Source organism: Schistocerca gregaria, chromosome 5 (assembly GCF_023897955.1).
Source record: "Schistocerca gregaria isolate iqSchGreg1 chromosome 5, iqSchGreg1.2, whole genome shotgun sequence".
Lineage (NCBI taxonomy): Eukaryota > Metazoa > Arthropoda > Insecta > Orthoptera > Acrididae > Schistocerca > Schistocerca gregaria.
In genome coordinates, this window is record NC_064924.1 from 366,580,283 (window position 1) to 366,600,227 (window position 19,945).

The 19,945-nt window shown below is 37.2% G+C and overlaps 1 protein-coding gene across 1 annotated transcript in view; it reads right to left on the reverse strand.

Annotated features, from left to right (window-relative positions):
- LOC126273344 (rho-associated protein kinase 1) overlaps window positions 1-19,945 on the reverse strand; it is a 210,822-nt gene that overhangs the window by 27,797 nt on the left and 163,080 nt on the right. The window contains exons 39-45 of the mRNA XM_049976891.1: window positions 18,316-18,570; window positions 17,916-18,185; window positions 6,195-6,288; window positions 762-979; window positions 441-660; window positions 201-360; window positions 44-122 (exon numbers count right to left, since the gene is read on the reverse strand). Of these exons, the coding sequence (XP_049832848.1) occupies window positions 44-122; window positions 201-360; window positions 441-660; window positions 762-979; window positions 6,195-6,288; window positions 17,916-18,185; window positions 18,316-18,570 (1,296 nt within the window). The remainder of the gene's footprint in view (window positions 1-43; window positions 123-200; window positions 361-440; window positions 661-761; window positions 980-6,194; window positions 6,289-17,915; window positions 18,186-18,315; window positions 18,571-19,945) is intronic.

A 19,945-nucleotide genomic window follows, 5' to 3' on the forward strand; every position in this document is an offset into this window, starting at 1 on the left:
ATTTCAAGAATGTTAGTGAGAAGTGGTGTATTTAATATCTTACCTGAAAAATTCGTGGAATATCTTTGGCATCTGCTCTAATTACATCGCCCTGTGTTACTGGACGAACGTGGAAAACTTTTCTATGAAGAGAACCAGTCAATGTTAAAAAATGGTTTTTACATCTCACATTAAATACAATAACTTCAAGAAGGACTTACTTAAGATCAAGAACAAGTGCAGGATCCGTGTTCTGCTTATCACTTTCCGAATTATAAAATATTATTTTCTTTGAGGACACTACAACATACTGTTTCTTCCAACCATGTCGCCTTATATTCTGTTTGTTAGGAACAGACAACCAGCCTTCTAACCTTGACTCTGAATAAAAGATAAATAAAAGCATTAGATAAGAGTTACACACAATTACATGAGGATTCAAATAAATTGTTGTTTCTCACCTTGGCCTATTAAGTCATCATCATTGTCAGCACTACTTAATGATGCAGTTTCACTGCTAAGAGATGCTAGCTTAACATGTAGCTGCTCTATCTCAGAGTCTTTGGAATCAAGCTCCATTTGCAGACGGATTTTCAATGTATTTTCTTCCTGAAGTTGAGCTTGTAACTCCTGCATATCCTTTTGCCATTTTGCCACCATCTGGCTGTATTTATCTCGTTCCTATGGTGGGAGGACAACACAGAACAACATTTGACTTTTCTGTAATGAACTGAAATAAAAAAAATTCTAGTTTTGGAATATTTTCTATTTTTAAGTCTTACCTGTGTTAGCTCCTGTTGAAGTTTCCGACATTCTTTCTCTCGCTTCCTGAGATCTGCTGAAGAAACTTTGTTCTTACCACGACCTGCATTGCTCATATCTTTACGATTCATTATTTCTGCTAATTTGTTCACAGCTTGCATTTTCAGTAGCTGTTCTGTTTTTAGTTGTCGGTGTAGCCTTTCCAGTTCTTCACTGTTATTATTGGCCTCATTTGTAACTGTGAACATTATAGTTCTGTTTAAGTATGGCTAAAAATATTATCTAATTGCAATAGGAAATATTGGTAGCTGAAGTGTTGAATTCTATGGCAGTGTATGAAATGGGAGAAACTTACACATCATTCACAAAAAATTTCTTGCTGTTAATTTGTCTTAGGCAGTTATAATGAACTCAACAAATATGTGAACTTTTTCATTGTGTGCATATGCAATTATTATAGAAAAATAATTTCACAAAGAGAAAGATGGATGCAACAAAACCTACTTTCAGAACACAGAACTCTCAATACAGCCTACAGCCCCACCCCCGCCCCCACCTCCAACCCCCTCTTTGCGAAGGAAGGCAGGACAGTGATTGTGAATTCCGAACATTACATTTCAAAGTTGCAAAATTTTCTGCAGCCCAGAATGGAAGGGACTGTAGACAAAGAGGGACTGAGGGACATGTGGTTCCAACAGGATGGGGCTACAGCTCACAAAGGCCGAAATTCAAGTAATGTTTTGAAGGAAATGTTTCCGGTACCTCTGCTCTCTTTGAAGGGTAGTGTGGGATGGCCAGTGCGGTCATCAGACTTTAGCATCTGTAATTTCTTTCTCTGGGAATATCTGATGGAAAAGGTGTTGGAGCATTGGCCCCACACCCTATGAGAGTGGATTACTGAATTGGTGAATGCCATACCTCATGATGCAAGTGAACAGACTGTTCAAAACTTTAGAGATCATTTCCAAAAGTATATTGGTCCTAACATCCACCATCTTGAAGACATTCTTTTTCACACTGGATGAATATAAAATGACACATGTGTAGCATAAGGATGAACCAGGTTATTTTGTGTGGCAAGGATTGTGGATAGGATGCTCCCCCACCCCACCCCTCTCCCCCAACACACACACACACACACACACACACACACACACACACACACACACTTTGTGAATACAAAATAATTACGGCATGAGCGTGGTCAGAGGATTAATTACAGGCATTTGTCTGCAAAAATCTCGGTAATCCCTTCAGCATATTGGGCACAAGATTGCTCAATACTGCAGAACAACCATCCAAAAACAGATTGTGTAGGAGAGACTTTTTAGTGAGGAAAGAATGGCAGTTATTTGGTCACGGTGGCCTCAGTTACTAACCCATATCCTATGGTAGCCCAGACGAATGTCGCCCAGAGTACAGTACTGCCCCACCATTCTGCATACATGGCGCAGTACATGTTTTGAGCGGCCTTTTATTTGGATCATTATGTTATCTGGGCACAAATGTTGATCTGGTGTAACAAAAAACATGTTCATTCGATCAGCTGACATGTTTCCATTGATTCACAGTGCCCACTGGCTGATGGCATCATTGTGTAAACTAGGGAACAGGTAGGAGTCGTCTGCTGTGGAGCCCCAGTCCAGCAATGTGATTGAATGGCGTGCCGCAAAGCTCTTGTGCCCATCGTAATTGTACTCTGTCAATAAGTCGACCACAAATCACTGCCTATCCTGCTTTACTGAGCAGGCAAGCCTCAGACATCCACATTCTATAATGAGATGTGGGTATCAAACAGCTTGTTGCCTCCTTGTGGTTTCATAGTCCTTCAACCACTTTCCATAGATGTTCACAACAGTAGCATGCCAATAGCTGACAACTTTGATGTTTCTGAGATGCTCGTTCCCAGGTGCCAGGCCATAACAATCTTCCCCTTTTCTAAGTAACTTATGTCAGTTGTTTTCTCCATTTACAGTTCATATTGTTGATAGAATGATTCCTCCTCAGTCTCTGCTCCACTTACATACTACTCTTACTATGTCAAATGCCACCCACACACCATCAGGTGGCGGTCAGTCTCCCGATGGGTACTGGTCATAATGTTCAGGTTCACTGGTGTAAGTGAAAACAACAGTAATACGAAGGAAAAAAATTACAGACACAGGGCTCTGTGGTTGTGGACTTCAATTTAGGTGGTAATAAAATTACCATAACCAGGTACTTATGTTTACTGTTGTTATTTATTTAAATGTGCAGCTAGCTTTGAATGTCTAAGCACTTATTTTCAAATGCTCAAGAGCAATTGTGTTTACTTACATCTGTTCAGTAGCTTAAGCGCATATATGAGGGAACTACAAAACTGAATGCTCTGAATTTTTCTGTAAAGATTCACACATATTATTATGTATGTATTCATTGCCCATTCTACAAACACAATGGACACATGTTCCTCCACATCTGAACATGTTTTATGCAACATATGTGTTAAGTTTCTGCTGGCTCAATACTGTGCCACTTCTTCATGTGTTTTTATAAAGAATGCTGTGTTACACAGTCTATCTTCGGACATCCTTAGCATATGAAAAGCTCATCTCAGCTACCACTTCTTCACCACCATGGCATCTCAATATGGTGTTCCTGCAACTCTCGTAGTTCTCTTTTTTTTCCTATCCTCCAGTTATTGGTTTCTTCACTTATTACAAGTTAAAAATTTTTCTTAATACTTTTCTTTAGATAATTAATAGCTTTAACTCATATTTTATACCAAATGTTGGAGCTTTACATCACTATAGAAATACCAGAATTACAGTAGACTGATATAAGTAAAGATGGCATTAAATGCTCCTTTTCTCAGAAATTCGGCATAACTGTAAAGCATCCCCTCCCCAGATGCTAGATGTGAGCATCTATTCCTATATCTGTTCAATCATCCTCACAGAAGATAATTCAGGTACTTTATGTGGTTCACTCACTTGTAGATTAATCCATCTACAGTGGCGGGTGCATCAGTTACATTTTTTTATCCATTACCAGGTTTTCTATCTTCTTTTTAACATGTATTTCTGTTTTCTCGGCAATTTTATCATACTTTCAAATCCTTCTGATTACTTTTGTTTTTCAGTTTCTTATTAATGCTACAAATTCTGCTTAATCAAGTAAAGAATGCCTTTAGGGATCTGTTTTAGCGAAGTCTCTACCAATCTTCTTTACGATGAAGTGACAACACTGGTAATATGGTGTCCTCTTGTCCCTGACCAGCAAAAACATTAAAATTATTTGACAAAGTTTCTTCTACACACATTTCAACTAATATGATTACTTTTGAGAGTTTTTCATATTGTCGAATGATGTTCACTATTAACTGCCACCACATGTTGTCACAGGCCTTTTTGAAATTTAAAAGCAGTATTGCCATAGCTACACAAAATTCCCTAATTTTCTCCTTTTTTTTTATCTCGGAATGAAGAGATGATTCAGTTTGGATCAGTTTTTGCAGAAGACACACTGGTAACCCACTGATAGTTTTTCAGTTATTGAGATCAGTGTATTTCCAAGGGACATAAGTAGGTCCTTCACTCACCATAAAAAAATTAATTTTGTCTTTCATTTCGCTGTGATACTGTCAATGAAATAGCAACTTACACAATACTGGAGATTTTTATGTTCTAGCCTACAGTCGCAGTTTATTTATTTCACTTACTGGATATTGGTTTCACTACACTGTACCATCTTTTGGTTACCATATGATCAAAGATGTCGATAATATGATTAGAACAATAATTCAAGAGCTATTTACAAAATATTAAAAATATTATCATCTATGACAGCAACATATGGTATGTGGTGCACCTTATAATATTCAGATAGCACCTTACCCCTGGCAAACAGTCATCACACTAACTTCACAAGTAGATGTGTCAAACACTAAAAGAAAAGGTCATTATTGAGCTTTAAATAGATGTAAACTGTGGTCAACAGTGACCAAAGTGCCACCTATTTACAGAGTACTCTTTCCTTTCTTTTTCTTGCTACATCTCAAAAAAGTCACATTGTAAAAGATATCTAAAAACAGCAAAAAATTTATTTTAGTATTTCAAACAATGGAAAATCCAGGATGGAATGTAACAATATTATGAAAAGGGAAGTTGCTGCTCGCCACATAGCAGAGATGCTGAGTTGCAGGTAGGCACAACAAAAGAAATGTCACAAATAAGCTTTCTGCCAACAACATCTTTGTCAAAACATACCACCCCCCCCCCCCCCCACACACACACACACACAAACACAAAGGCAAACCTGACTCTCACACATGACTGCAGTTTATGGCAACTAAAGCCACAGTTTTGCTTCAGCTGCCAGAGACTGCAGTCTGTGTGTGTGTTTATATATTTTCGACAAAGGCCTTGTTGGGCAAAAACTTATTTGTGGCAGTCTTTTGTTGTCCCTATCTGTGACAGCATCTCTGCTATATGGTTAGTAGCAACTTTCCTTTTCATAATATTGTTATTTTAGTATTTGACACGCCTACTTGGAAAATGAGAATGACAATTGCATGGCAGGGAAAAGAAGCTGCCTTACATTTAAGGTGTACTATGTACCATATGTTTGCTGTCACAGAGGATAATAGTTTGTAAATAGCTCACTGATTATTGTTCTTACTATATCATCAAATTTTCTGATTATAGGATGGACTCAGGATGGTACTGTGTACCGAAACTGGTAGCCAGAAGGCAAAATAAATAAATGGTGATTATCGATTAAAACAACTTTAAGACCTTAATGCTTAATGATGAGTGAATTTCTTAAGAAACCTAGAAAATGTTGTCCAAGAATCAATAAATAATGTGAAAAATATTTACATTGATTGTTTCATTGGTTTAAAAAAAATCGTAAAAATCAGTTAATTTAAAGGTTGACTGAGGAAAATATTATTGAAACTTCCTGGCAGATTAAAACTGTGTGCCCGACTGAGACTAGAACTCGGGACCTTTGCCTTTCGTGGGCAAGTGCTCTACCTTCTGAGCTACCGAAGCACGTGCTTCGGTAGCTCAGATGGTAGAGCAGTTGGCCACGAAAGGCAAAGGTCCGGAGTTATAGTCTCGGTTGGGCACACAGTTTTAATCTGTCAGGAAGTTTCATATCAGCGCACACTCCGCTGCAGAGTGAAAATCTCATTCTTAAAATATTATTGTTGACTTAACAATTATTGCTGTAAGATCAATGCAGTTTCAGGGTTAAATTTGGTAAAAAGTATACAATATTTTTACAGGACTGCTGAGGTATTTGTTTTCATGAAGACAGACAACCAGCATAGAGTTCATACATTCTCATTATGTGTTAAATACTTTAAGACCACTGTTGATGCAATAATGACACAAGAAACTACAGGGATAAATTGCATACTGAAAACAATTGCAGCGATTCCAAATCAGATGTATCAACAATAAACGTACCTTGTTGCATAATCTTCAGCTGATGATTTAATTCATCTTTTTCTTTCACTAACTGGTCAACAGTCTTCTTATAGTCCATTTCCCTCTCCTTCGCCTGTTTGTAACAAAAGATTCTCTCTTGTGATCTAGCATTGCATTTAAACAAATAAACATGAATAACTTTAAAATTATGCAGTTCATTCTTCAACTTCTGTTCCCAACCATTCCTTATACAATTCTCAAAAATCCCATGCTCAGTCTCTGTCGCTCATGTCTTGTACTCAGGTAACATTCTTTTTTTATTTCATAACTCCTACTCTGCATTTTAATACTACAAGATCTAGTAATGGATCAAAAAATATCATTTGTGAATTACTTACATTATCAACTAAAAAAAATGATATAGTCTGAACCAGAGAGAGGGAGAGAGAGAAAGAGACAGAGAGAGAGAGAGAGAGAGAGAGAGAGAGAGAGAGAGAGAGAGAGAGAGAGAGAGATTCATTTCTTCAGAGAAACTTTTCAATTGCTGTTACAATCCCTCAATTCACAAATTTTCCTAAGTTGCCACCTTTCTTGCAATATCTGTAATTAGTAATTTTACAGATTCATTCTTCCTTGCTCTTTAATCAGCCTACATTTATTACAACAACACAACAATAACTCTGTTCTTCAAAGCAATAAAATGTCTTTGTAAGTTACCACTATGTGCTAGTTGGCTTTGTAAACATAAAGAAATGAATAAATTGTTCATCTGTGTATTGAGAAAAACTCAAAGAACATGACATAACAAATGACACACTATTATTAAAAGCACAAAAATCATAATAATGTAATGTTAAACTAAGAAATTCCAGAATTAAAGCACAACAAAAATAATAATTAATGAATTACAACTAAAAAGTCTTAACAATGAGGAAGGAAAAGAGACTGTTTTTGGGAGAGCAAGGAAAACAAAAACTGAGGTCAGTGAACTATTTAAAAAAAAAATGCTAAATATACATTTTTGAAAATTTTTCCCATTTCTCAACAAATTTCAAGGAGCCCTAACTACAATACCGCAATTTGTACGATCTATTCACGAGCAGCAGCAGGAGAAAAAATATAAAAGATGCAGAAAAATATGAGCATTTGGAGTCTTTCTTTCGGCAGAAGGGCTGAAAGGAAAGGAAGAGGGATGAAGAAAAGCACTGGGGAGATTTACTAGATGGGACGAGAAAGAAAGACTGGTCCCTGCACCAGACCAGATAGAAAAACCTGAGAACTTAAAGGTTGAAGATAGAGTAACAAGAAAGAAAGACAATATGGGATACATATAGTGCAAGAGTCAATAAGAGCAGAAAGCTAAATGCTTTATACATTGTAGGCAGGTGACAGGGGCAGAGAAAAAGACAGGTCAGAAAAATAAAATAATAAAATGGAGCAAAGAAAAGGAATAGTTATGAAAAGAACTGTCGAGACAACATAAATTAAACTTAATTTAGGTCAGGTGGATGCCGACACCCAAGCACATGCCACCTGAGAAGTTCCGAGAAACTGGTGTCAGGAGGGATTATCCAGATGGAATGTGTAAAACATGCACCTACATAATGAATGTCATATTACAGAGCATGCTCTGTGACAGGATTGCCAGTATACATTCTCTGTCTATGCCCATTCATCCTTACTGGTAATTTGGTGCTAGTCACATCAAAATAGAACATTGAACAATGTTCGCATAACAGTTGCTACACGTGTTTTGTTTCACAGTTGGGCTCTCCCTTCGACAGCCTTCCCCCCCCCCCCCCCCCCCAATTGCATGGCTGGTGCAGGTGGTGGCAGAAGGGTGCATCGGGTAAGTCTTACAGCAAAGAGTTTCAGCAGCATAGGGGCCATAGGGTAAATAAATGGGTGCAGAAAAAGCATAGTATCTAACCAGGATACTGGAGACATTGGATGCACAATGAAAAGCTATTCTAAGTGGAGTGTGCAAAATAACAGACATGATGGAGCTTTTTTTTTTTTTTTTGCATCAGTCAACTGTGCTAACCTCTTCATCTCAGAGTAGCACTTGCAACCTACGTCCTCAATTATTTGCTTGACGTATTCCAATCTCTGTCTTCCTCTACAGTTTTTGCCCTCTACAGCTCCCTCTAGTACCATGGAAGTCATTCCCCCATGTCTTAGCAGATGTCCTATCATCCTGTCGCTTCTCCTTATCAGTGTTTTCCACATATTCCTTTCCTCTCCGACTCTGCGTAGAACCTCCACATTCCTTACCTTATCAGTCCACCTAATTTTCAACATTCATCTATAGCACCACATCTCAAATGCTTTGATTCTCTTCTGTTCTGGTTTCCCCACAGTCCATGTTTCACTACCGTGGAATGCTGTACTCCAGACATACATCCTCAGAAATTTCTTCCTCAAATTAAGGCCGGTATTTGATATTAGTAGACTTCTCTTGGCTAGAAATGCCTTTTTTGCCATAGTGAGTCTTCTTTTGATGTCCTCCTTGCTCCGTCCGTCATTGGTTATTTTACTGCCTAGGTAGCAGAATTCCTTAACTTCATTGACTTCGTGACCATCAATCCTGATGTTAAGTTTCTCGCTGTTCTCATTTCTACTACTTCTCATTACCTTCGTCTTTCTCCGATTTACTCTCAAACCATACTGTGTACTCATTAGACTGTTCATTCCGTTCAGCAGATCATTTAAATCTTCTTCACTTTCACACAGGATAGGAATGTCATCAGCGAATCGTATCATTGATATCCTTTCACCTTGTATTTTAATTCCACTCCTGAACCTTTCTTTTATTTCCATCATTGCTTCCTCGACGTACAGATTGAAGAGTAGGGGTGAAAGGCTACAGCCTTGTCTTACACCCTTCTTAATACGAGCACTTCGTTCTTGATCGTCCACTCTTATTATTCTCTCTTGGTTGTTGCACATATTGTATATGACCTGTATCTCCCTATAGCTTACCCCTACTTTTTTCAGAATCTCAAACAGCTTCCACCATTTTATATTGTCAAACGCTTTTTCCAGGTCGACAAATCCTATGAACGTGTCTTGATTTTTCTTCAGTCTTGCTTCCATTATTAGCCGTAACGTCAGAATTGCCTCTCTTGTGCCTTTACTTTTCCTAAAGCCAAACAGATCGTCACCTAGCGCATTCTCAATTTTCTTTTCCAGTCTTCTGTATATTATTCTTGTAAGCAGCTTCGATGCATGAGCTGTTAAGCTGATTGTGAGATAATTCTTGCACTTGTCAGCTCTTGCCGTCTTCGGAATTGTGTGGATGATGCTTTTCCGAAAGTCAGATGGTATGTCGCCAGACTCATATATTCTACACACCAACGTGAATAGTCGTTTTGTTGCCACTTCCCCTAATGATTTTAGAAATTCTGCTGGAATGTTATCTATCCCTTCTGCCTTATTTGACCCCCTATCTCTTCTAAACCGACTCCTGTTTCTTCTTCTGTCACATCAGACAAATCTTCACCCTCATAGAGGCTTTCAATGTATTCTTTCCACCTATCTGCTCTCTCCTCTGCATTTAACAGTGGAATTCCCGTTGCACTCTTAATGTTACCAAAGTTGCTTTTAATGTCACCAAAGGTTGGTTTGACTTTCCTGTATGCTGAGCCTGTCCTTCCGACAATCATATCTTTTTCAATATCTTCACATTTTTCCTGCAGCCATTTCATCTAAGCTTCCCTGCACTTCCTATTTATTTCATTCCTAAGCGACTTGTATTTCTGTATTCCTGATTTTCCCGGAACATGTTTGTACTCCCTCCTTTCATCAATCAACTGAAGTATTTCTTCTGTTACCCACGGTTTCCTCGCAGCTACCTTCTTTGTACCTATGTTTTCCTTCCCAACTTCTGTGATGGCCCTTTTTAGAGATGTCCACTCCTCTTCAACTGTGCTGCCTACTGCGCTATTCCTTATTGCTGTATCTATAGCGTTAGAGATCTTCAAACGTATCTTGTCATTCCTTAGAACTTCCGTATCCCACTTCTTTGCGTATTGATTCTTCCTGACTAATGTCTTGAACTTCAGCCTACTCTACATCACTACTATATTGTGATCTGAGTCTATATCTGCTCCTGGGTACGCCTTACAATCCAGTACCTGATTTCGGAATCTCTGTCTGACCATGATGTAATCTAATTGAAATTTTCCCGTATCTCCCGGCCTTTTCCAAGTATACCTCCTCCTCTTGTGATTCTTGAACAGGGTATTCGCTATTACTAGCTGAAACTTGTTACAGAACTCAATTAGTCTTTCTCCTCTTTCATTCCTTGTTCCAAGCCCATACTCTCCTGTAACCTTTTCTTCTACTCCTTCCCCTACAACTGCATTCTAGTCGCCCATGACTATTAGATTTTCGTCCCCCTTTACATACTGCATTACCCTTTCAATATCCTCATACACTTTCTCTATCTGTTCATCTTCAGCTTGTGACGTCGGCATGTATACCTGAACTATCGTTGTCGGTGTTGGTCTGCTGTCGATTCTGATTAGAACAACCCGGTCACTGACCTGTTCACAGTAACACACCCTCTGCCCTACCTTCCTATTCATAATGAATCCTACACCTGTTATACCATTTTCTGCTGCTGTTGATATTACCTGATAGTCATCTGACCAGAAATCCTTGTCTTCCTTCCACTTCACTTCACTGACCCCTACTATATCTAGATTGATCCTTTGCATTTCCCTTATCAGATTTTCTAGTTTCTCTACCACGTTCAAGCTTCTGACATTCCACGCCCCGACTCGTAGAACATTATCCTTTCATTGATTATTCAATCTCTTTCTCATGGTAACCTCCCCCTTGGCAGTCCCCTCCCGGAGATCCGAATGGGGGACTATTCCGGAATCTTTTGCCAATGGAGAGATCATCATGACACTTCGTCAACTACAGGCCACATGTCCTGCGGACACACGTTACGTGTCTTTAATGCAGTGGTTCCCATTGCCTTCTGCATCCTCATGTCGTTGGTCATTGCTGATTCTTCCACCTTTAGGAGCAATTTCCCACCCCTAGGACAAGAGAGTGCCCTGAACCTCTATCCGCTCCTCCGCCCTCTTTGACAAGTCCGTTGGCAGAATGAGGCTGACTTCTTATGCCGGAAGTCTTCGGCCGCCAATCCTTATTATTTATCAAAATTTAGGCAGTGGCGGGGGTCGAACCTAGGCCCGAAGACGTTTTGATTATGAATCAAAGACACTACCCCTAGACCACGGATCTCATTTTAGGAAGTAATAAACCTATGGATGTAGTTGACTAATACATCGGCCCAAGATAGTACTGAGTAACAAGAGGTGTACTCCTATGTTGTTTTTTTGAAGGTATCAGAAGTACCAGAATTGGATGTGATGGTCCAATAAATCTGCTTTTGCACTAGGCTGGTAGAATAATTACATACAGTGGAGGCTCAGGTGAGAATGGTGGTGTATTGCTGTAAACAGTTTTCATTTCAACAAATATATTTGCCTTGAATCACAAGGCTGAATGGAAGGGAATATTTGACACGGAAAGTATGGCAACTGTCCAAATGTAAGTACTGGTGTTTGTTTGTAAGTTTAATGTGAACTGAAGCATGTAGTTGACAGTGAGAGTGACATCTACATTAAGGAAAGTGGGACAACATTTGGAATAGGCCAATGTGAAATTTAATTGAGAGATTTATTTCGAGATTCCAAACATTTCTACAGGTCTGCCTCCCCATGTGACGATATGGGAAAAAGTCATCAATATTATATTGCAGTACCTGTGTTGTCAACAAGCACACTGCAATGGTCCTTCGGACATGCATGCATGGCTGAAGGAACAGGCACAGCAGCAATTACAGCCATTATGAAATATATTTGCAGTTGCAAATATGTACAATCATCATCTGTATGATGGAGTAATGATAACGAAAATTTTGTGCTGTATTGGAGCTTGAGCCAGGACTCACAGTTGGCGACGACAGATGGAAGTTTGGGTCTGGCTGTGAGTCATTCCCAGATAGCCTAAAGGTAAGGTGGCCACTCACAACATGCATGGAACCCAGGTTAGAGTACTGGTCCAGCACAAAGTTTCACTGTCCGCATTCCATTATACATTTGATGCTTGTCATATCCACAATTGCGAATACATTTCATGAAAGTCATCAATGTATCTATGCAAAACAAGAGACTGACGGCTTACGATCCCAAGAAAGCCCCTGAAAGTGCTCCACGAGAAGGTTGGTATAGGAAGGAGCCATCTCGGTTTGTATGGTCATACCCTGACCTGTTAGTGTTTCTGACCCTTACAGGTAGAGTAGTTGTTGGTAAGTATAAAGTTGATTAAGATGAGTAAGAGGGATGTCACAGGTTTGGAATAGGGTGAGCACTTCCCTTCCCTTCAATCCTTCAGGCAGCAGAAGGAGCCACTGGCTCCAAAAGCCCAAATGTTTCCATGTTCAGTTGGTTGTTTTCTGTTGTCATCATTCGGTGGGTAGATTTTTTTATGTATCCACATTATATTTTTAAATGCTGATTATATTTGCTCACAAGTTGCACTTTAGGTACTCACAAGAACAATGTCATCTGTTTCTTCATTAATTTCATCTTATTATATTCCAAACATAATTCAGTGGACCTTTAGTATTCTTGTAGGGAGTAGTCTGGTACAAGGAAAGTGTTCAATTATAGTTTGGAAATCTGCGGACAAACACTAACAATGTGGAATCCTACTGAAAAAGTATGTTGCAGATTGCTCAGCTCTTTTTCCACTTACTGATTTGCTTGCTACATAAAGATCATTCATCTGAATGATTATCAATTGATGGAATGTTAAAAGTTGCTTTTGAAGACATCACAGCAAATTTCATAAACAAATGGATGTGTAGGACAGTCAATTTAAGAATTTTCATTTTGTTAAACTCAGGCTTGCAATCAACTCCCTATATGAACCTAATAACCCACTTCAATGCTAACAATATTCTTCACAGCTAATGTGAGACAGCTTTAAATGTTACCTCATATAACACAAAGGAGTTAAACTGTGAAAAGTAAACAAAGTGGAAGCACGTCACTGCTGAAGGCTATGGACTTATGGACTGTAAGGCAACAGATGGTCATCAATATGCATCTCCCATGAAAGTGTTTGCACTTATTTGGCGTCTTCTGCTTTCTTATTGCACCACCACTGTATGAGAAGCGAATGCCAATGTGAACAGAAGCATGTACAAGCAACTGGATGTACATGTCCTATAATCCAACACAGAATTGTCAACAAAACTGCTTCTCTTCAAAACATAATTTGCTATATCATCCGGTTCCTAGCATGAAACACTAAGTCATATAATAAGCATACAAAACTACTTTAACATCAGCTGCTACAATTACAACAAAAACATTACACAAAATGTAACCCAGTACTATATTTCGGTTAAATGATTGTTTACTTCCAATCAAATGACTGTGTAAAGCAAGTTTCTACTTCCTTCATTTCACACAGATTGAAATAAACTGGATGTCTAATTCAAGCCCTGACTGTTCTAATTTATGCAACAATATACTGTGGTCTACACTGTAAAAAAAAACTGTGTGCAAAACAAAAGAAAATAAATAAATAAAATAAACATGGCTTTGTTTGTAAATTGTCCTATTTGCCAATGGGCCATTCCGGAATGCAAACTGTGAATTTCTCAACATTTTGTGCTCAGAAAAATAGTGAATTACATCTCCAGTTGCTAAACCAGGTCATTTTCGTAAAAAAGGGTTCAGGAAGACATGAATGAAGCTACAGTATGTCACGTAAGACTTTTGATTCAGTTCACATACAACAGATATGAAATTACCTCTATGCACCAATGTCACAGAATTAATAATTCAACCTTTCTTTTCTATTTTAATTTGGTATTCAATTATCTATTTGCAGAACTTATATTATGAGCCCCTTTCATAATATTGCCATTTCCCTATTTTTTGATAACAGCTACTGCAAATAGTTCTTGCATGCACTGAAATCTCTAACAGAATTTCTGCTTTCTTTCATATGATATTCTCGAGCCTTGTATTATTCGCATTGGCTCACAATAGGACTGTTTTATGTACCTTGGCTGAAAGCAGCTTTTATGAAGTACAAGTCCTGGATGAAAGTGCTATATTCATTACTGAAGCTGTAAGCACACACACCTCCTACCATCACCATTCATTCAAGAGGTGAAGGAATACGGTTACTGCAAGTTGGACAGCAAAACTAAATTTTTTGCATGTATATGTACTGTTCGTGAATTTTTTTTTTCTTTTCTTTTCTTTAACAATGGCTATGATAAATATCAGTTAGAGCCACCAAGGACCATAGTAACACATCTCTCACTCAGTTTCAAAAGAACTGTACATTATTTGCTCCAATGGAAAAAGGAAAAAAAGATTATGGGTTTAATATCCTATTGAAAATAAAGTCATAACACGCGGAGACACATTCAATTATCACAGAAATGGGGAAGGAAAGCAGCTGTCTTCTAACAATTGCATTAATCAACTGACAGAATCCACAGAAAGCCTAAATTATGATGGCTGGTCAGGGATTTCAGCCCAGATCCCCTTTAATGCAAGTGTGGTGCCTTAACCACTGGGCCATTCCCTGCCGAAGTTCCCACATGCCCCCACAGGTTTTGCTGAAATTGTATGTGAATATTTGCAAATGTTCCCAATGAACATTGATACAGTTTTATTTTTACCAATTTAATACTTGCAGAGATATAGTCATTTGTTTGATCCCATAGTGCAGCTATCAACAGTACACCTGTGAGTTTTCAGCAACTTTGAGGCATATCTCCAGAGATATTTTATTGGGAAAAAAAACTAAGCCATCTTGTACAACTTTCTGCACTCTTGTAAGTGAAATAATAATAATAATAATAATAATAATAATAATAATAATAATAATAATAATAATAATAATAAAGATTTCCTGAGTGATTTGCATATAGATAGTTTGAAGCAAAACTGGCCAAAAAAAGATGCTTGAAAAAATGTGAAGTTCAGCTTTGTGTGTCTCCGGAAGTTATTGTGCGATACATCTGAAACTTTGCAATAACGACTTATCAATAAAAGGCCTTAGAATCTAAATTTTCATTCAGCTACTGCTTTACAACAATTTACATACTGAGGGCAAAGTTGATTTTTCTTTATGCCAAACATGCAATTTTTGAACCACTTTTACACAAAATAGTCTTTTGCAGACTTTTTAAAACCATTTTCATTACAAAGACCATATTCTAAACCACCTAACAAACTATATTTGGTTTTCCAATGTGAGCATATAAGGCCCTAAAAAAAGACAAGGTGGAGGCACACTGAAAATGGCACCATATTCCGTTGGTACTCACAGACTGAATCTGACATCTTTTTCTATGTTCAATAATTGTCTACTACTCTCTTTGGAAGATAATGTCAAAAGTCATGACGACTAGGAAATGAGCTTGAGTCAGAAAAACTGCAAGTAAGTAATCTTTGTTTGTTTGTTTTTTATTCCCACATTTCTACAGCATTCAGCTCTAAAAAACTATTTTTATAAAAAATGAAATTGAATAAAAAATCCAACAAAAAGAATATTTTTTCTCTTTTTGCCGCTCTACTAACTTGAGGCAATCACATTTGAAAAGTGTAATTTTTTGGATTTTCTTTTATCAAAGTTTCTTCCCAAAATAATTCCCACAAGTGACGTAAAATGGCCGGCAGTGTAATTTTCCTCATGACATTCTACAGCAAATTAATGAGCCCTGTAAAAAATTCAAGTAGCTTGAAGTAAACATACACTTGAAAGAGACACTCAAAGAGACCTCTTCTAGCTTTGGCCTCTGACACTTATAGAAATGTATCATCAGCTTAGGATCCTTTGTAAAGAAATCCACATCAAGTTGAGAATATGTGGTAAAGAAACACGTCCATGGCTGCTGCTGCACAGCTATCAGGTGTGTCCCCTATGGTAATGAGGATGCCGGTTTCCTCACTTCAAAAGGGACTAGCAGTGGTTAGAGCCACCAAGGACCATAGTAACACATTTATACAATTTTTCATGTTTACTTAACTGCAAACTATGCTAACAGAATTCTATACATTAAACCACAATTAAACTAGTATATCAATAGCATTACACAACAAAAAGACGTACTAATAATTCTCTCTAACATGAATCAATTCCAAAAATTGTCTGGAAGACTGCATTGAACTTCACCAAAATTTACACAATGTGAGAGGTGTAAAACCTGCAGGCTATTCATACAATGTGTGCTGCACTTATTACGCAAAAAACAATTTCACTATCATGATCTCAACTGGCTTAGTAATGCTCAGTTAAATTGTGACGTTTGTAACGAGTTTGATTCTGTAATTATATCAGAAAAACAGGCTGAAATATTTCACGATGTGATACAAAGAAACTTCTTTTTTGGAGTTTTTCTGAGTTATTCAGTCTTCAGCTCACTTCCTAGTCATGAAGACTTTTATGCTGCCTTCCCCAGAGAATATTAAACAATTATAGAACATAATAAAAGGTGTCAGATTTGGTACCAGCAAAATATGGGCCCATTTTCAATCAACTCCAACTTCTTGTTCTTTTTTTAGTGTCTTATATGCTTGCACTGAAAAATCAAATATGGTTTTTAGGTGGTTTAGAACATAGTCTTTCAATGAAAATGGTTTAAAAGAGTTTGCAGAAGATATTTTTTTGTAAGAGCAAGCCAAAATCGCCATTTTTGGCATTTTTTTTAGAAAAATCATCTACCTTGCCCTCAATATGTAAGCTACTGAAAAGCAGTAGGAGGATGAAATTTTATATTCTAAGACCTTGTATTCGTAAGTTATTATGTACAAAGTTTCAAGTTTATCCCAGAATTACTTCTGGAGATATAAAAAACTAAACCTTACTTTCTTTTCTTTATTTTTCTTTATTTCACTGTTGGTGTGTACAGAAGAATTAAAACTAAATCTCTCATAAAAATTTCTATAGAAGCATTTGTGAGTCATTTTTTTACAACCCTAGCCTTTTAACACCTTTTAATTGACCTTCCCTGGTATGATATGATACTATACATTAGGGATATACCTATTTGTTTCTAACATTTCTTTTACTTTCTTTTAAGTTTCCTTTAACACAAATACATCTGCTATAAAGAAATGAAGCTCTTAGAAAACCTCTCTGCAGTTACCTTAAATCCCCAGCAAATCTCATTCCCCAAATTTTCAATTTTTTTAAATCTAATTTTGGATGTCTCATCAATTCCACCTGCACTTCTGTTTATTCTTTCTATCTTAACCGTCCCAAGTTTTAATCTTTTAAAGCTGTATAGAGTTTAATATTGGGTAACCTACTTCATCTACATCAGTATTTGTCTACGTGAATAAACATTCAATCTCCTCAAATCTACACAAGTAACACTTTCAGTTATCCACGTTCATATTTCAGTCTTCATCTTTTACTTTTCTTCACTATTAAAACTAAAAATTGCAAGTTGGAAGCACAGCAAATTTACAGAGTACAAAACACCTTTTTCTTTTTATGTACATCTCTTTAATATAACACACAAAGATAACATGCAAGAGCTCTAATTGCTTGCCCTTCAGTGAAAGGAAGTAGAAGGGAGGAAAAAATTGTGGTAAAAGAATATATGTAGAGAAAATCAGCATACAAAAACTCAGTAATTATATTAAGATCATAAAGGCATACCAAAAAGATGGAAATGGCAAGAAAAATAGGCTACAGACATACCGTATTTAGGGCTATTTCCTTATTAGCAAGTTCAGCTCGGTGCTTTGACATCAGATCTTTATGCTCCAATTCTTTGACAGTCTTCTCTTTCTCTAGATCAGCAACTGTCTCCTCAGCAATCGACCGAGCAAGTGCTTCACTGTCTGCTCGAGCAAGAGCCAATTGCAACTGCCTAGAAAATGAGTCTCTCTCCTCCTCAAGCTCTTGTATTGACCTCTGTTTTTCATCCACCTCCTCCCTTAGTTCCTGTGCCTGTGTCTTGTATAATGTCTAATACATAAAGAAATTTTACAGTAGTTAGAATAGCATCTTACTGATTAAACACAAATTTATTATTATGTTATAAGTATATACTGCAAACAGATATGTGGAAAAATGTATGTAAATATATTAGTCTTACCGAGAAGTATTGTTCTGCTTCAAGTTGGTCTTGCAACTCCTTCATCTGCAAATCGTCCACAGATCGAGCAGCTTTAACTTTGTGCAGCTCTTCTTCAATAGATTTTTTGCCCTCTCTTAACTGTGTTACTTCACGAATAAGCTGAGCTTCCCTTGCACGTAAGTGAGCGACTTCTGATGCCTGCACTCCAAGTTCTGTCTGCAAGACATTCTTCTTCTGCTGCTCCTGTTCTATCTGTCCATGCAGGGCTTTCACCTGAGGAAACCACAATACGATTATAGGAAGGATTGTACAGGAGCTTGTATGACTGCACGTGTATCATATCTTATGGTATCACATTCTAAAGAAATGATATTACCTTTCCTTAGCTACAAGATCGTATCCTTGCACCATAATAAAGAACCATCCTATTTGATGATTAATGTGCATGATGAAAATTTGAAAAAGTAGTAATTTGCAAATTTAGATGAAACTGAAGAGTAATAAGATCTCATGCATGCATGTATTAAACATAAAACAATCAAGACTACATTTAATTAGAAGGAGTATTTATATTACAAGTCCCTGATTTTCAGTTTTATCTGTACCACTAAAAGTACAATGAAAGTATTTTCTTCCTCTGTTTCATCAAAAGCTTCACAGCATTAGAGATATAAATAGGGAACATGCCCACATAAGCTCTACAGTCACACTAAAATAATTACAATGTGAAACAACTTCATAATACAGTAAGTATACAGTAGTACAATACTGTGAACTGTGGCTGTTCCAGTAGATTGAAAATTAACATGCTTCTACAAGAGACAAAAAGCTAAAATAACATTCCAGGACTAAACTAACTGTGGTATAAGCACTGAAATTTCACAGAAAACAAATCCAATGTATGATTAACACAAAAGGACTGGTGTAAATGATATCGTTCCTCAAAAACATTTTACAGACTAATTTTAACACTTCACATCTCAACACAAATGGAAATCAAACTGCTCATATTTTGATAACGGCAGATGCAAAACATAGGCAACTGAATAACTCATAAACTAAGAAGGATCATAGTATCATAAGATTTATGGACAGTCAATAATAGTTTATTTAATACTAAATAGCCAGAGCAAAAATTTAGCAAACAAAAGTACCAATTGGTAGTGCTCATAGGAAGCAAACTTAGTGCTCCGTTTCATTTCAAATTCGCATAAACCAACACATGGAACAGCTGACAAATTGTGAAAACCTTCTCTCAGGAGACCTGTCTAAAAAACCTTTGTATGGTTGATATAAACAATAACACAAAGGAGATGGGTGTGAGGTAATGCTAAACATGAAAATAATTCAAATGAAGGCAAAAAATTTTAATTTCACCATCCACACAAAATTCTAGGAAATAAACTATACACCATTTCTTCACCCAGAAAGAAGAAGGAAATTAACAAAGTAATTGACTCAAATCATGCTCGAATAGTAATCATGGTGCACAAATTAGATGGTGGACAGCAAAAAAGAAACCCAATGAGAGAGAGAGAGAGAGAGAGAGAGAGAGAGAGAGAGAGAGAGAGAGAGAGAGAGAGAGAGATGTGAAAACAAAGATGAAACATGTATTATTTACATTCTTCAATTGACTGGCTAAGCTTAA